The sequence below is a fragment of the Culex quinquefasciatus genome, chromosome 3, assembly GCF_015732765.1.
Source record: "Culex quinquefasciatus strain JHB chromosome 3, VPISU_Cqui_1.0_pri_paternal, whole genome shotgun sequence".
In the NCBI taxonomy this organism is placed as follows: domain Eukaryota; kingdom Metazoa; phylum Arthropoda; class Insecta; order Diptera; family Culicidae; genus Culex; species Culex quinquefasciatus.
The window spans coordinates 156067561-156069472 of record NC_051863.1 but is presented as its reverse complement, the minus strand read 5'-3'; the positions used below and the strand labels follow the sequence as shown (position 1 = coordinate 156069472).

The following is a 1912-nucleotide window of genomic DNA, read 5'->3' as shown; positions in this document are numbered from 1 at the left end:
ATCAATAATATTGCATCGTCTTGCAAATTTTAAGCTTTTAAGTGCTCTAAAAACTGCTGTCCTTGTTCAGACTGTAGTCCCGATTCGCCCCAGTTGACGGTTCTAGTATCTGAACTCAGAAATACTGTGAAAAAGTGGGATAACGAACTCAATCATGATTTTTATTTAGGGTGCATAAAGATTCGTTGTAAATTAGGCAAATCCGCAATAAGCGTGTGACTACTGAATCCACGGAATCCACAAAACAGTAAAATTAACACGAAAATTTAGCAATTATGCTAGACGTGCAAACTCCGACACGCTTTGACAGTTCCAGAACGTTCAGTTGTGTTTGTGCGGGATTTTCGGGCAACAACATCAAAGCCCGCACCAATCTGCAACAAGGAAAGCATCTGTTCGCCAGGAAAAAGGATCTCCGTCCTTATCCGTAATCACCAAAAACGCCGGAAGTTCCGCAAAAAGTGCGCACTCGTAATAAAAGCGAGGTTTAGAATCTGAACGGTGAGTAGATTTGCGATTTAATGTTTGTGGAATATTCTGTACTTTCACCGGAAATTTTGATTAAATCTATTTCGCCATTATCGATTATTCGATTTTCTAACGGTTGTTCCGTTTGTCGGCAGGTTGAAGATCTAATGGATCCCGAGGAAGAGTACCCAAGTGACAGCGATGCCAGTGACGAGGATTTCCGCCCGGACAAAGAGGAAGGTTCCGCAAGTGAGCTGGAATCGGACGACAATGTAGAAGATGAAGATCAGGAAAATGGCGACGACGACGGCGGAACGAAACCAAAAGCTGGTGCCGGGAAAAAGCGGAAGCGAACCGGCAAAAAGGTGCCCAAGAAGAAGGCCAAAATTGCGGAAGAAGTTCCTGAAGAGAAGGAGACTGAAAATAAGGGCGAGTTGTTGGATGACGAAGACGAGGAACGGTTGACTGATGCATTGTGGGCAGATTTCCTGGCTGGTTCCAACAGTAGTTCCACGACCAGTTCGTCCAAAGAACCTGCCAAAAAAGATCCAGTCAAAGCGGTTGCACCTGTTGCTGTTAAACCACCAAAACCTGCCCCGACGACCACGACAAAACCGGAAACGGTTACTAAAATTTTCGAATTCGCCGGTGAAACGGTTGAGGTGACTGAACCTGCCCCAGCCGCCGAAGCAACGTCCAGCAAGCCCGCAGCGAAACCCGCAACTTTGGGAGCACTTTCGTCGAACGGTGGTGGGCCCAAGCCAGCACTTGGAGGCCGGTCGTCGGGTGGTGGCCTCGGAGCAGTATTAGGCCAGTTGGGCAAGAAGAACAAACTGAGCGTGCTGGAAAAGACCCAGCTCGACTGGAAGTCCTTCAAGCGCAACGAGGGCATCGAGGAGGAGCTGCAGACGCACAATCGTGGCCGGGATGGGTACTTGGAGAGGCAGGACTTTTTTGCAGCGCGCCGATCTGCGGCAGTTTGAAATCGAGAAGAACTTTAGGCAGTCCAAGAGCAAGCGATGAATTCCATGGGAGAACGCTCACGCTTCCGAAGCACACTGTACACACTTAATCAGTACCAATCAGTACACTTATCATCATACTCTGATGTGGAATAATAGAACTATGTAACCTTTCTACAAAGCTAAACAATAAATCTGACTAATCGAACAAAAGAGTAACCTGCTTTAATCTGTAAATATAAAAGAAAACATTAGTCACTACATATTTATTATGCTAAATGACTCTTTTTTATATTCGAGTTTTTGGAGGGTTACTCAAAAACAAAGCGATCAAATCATTCGATGAACGTAACTACATCTCAATGTCCTTCCTATATCATCGTGGATAAGAAGGCACTGTTTCATATGAATTGTTGAAACTCATGGAATCGCCCTAATTAGTGCGTCCCTCCCGGGAATTCCCGGGATTTTTTTTCCAAAAC

The 1912-nt window shown here is 45.6% G+C and overlaps 1 protein-coding gene across 1 annotated transcript; it reads left to right on the top strand.

The window, feature by feature from the left end:
• The first annotated feature begins 323 nt into the window (after positions 1-323).
• Positions 324-1646, top strand: LOC6044013 (craniofacial development protein 1). The gene is given in 3 exon segments (XM_038265455.1): positions 324-501; positions 624-1418; positions 1420-1646. Coding segments are annotated over 2 exon segments (855 nt in total). The 5' UTR covers positions 324-501; positions 624-635; the 3' UTR covers positions 1492-1646.
• The last annotated feature ends 266 nt before the right edge of the window (positions 1647-1912 follow it).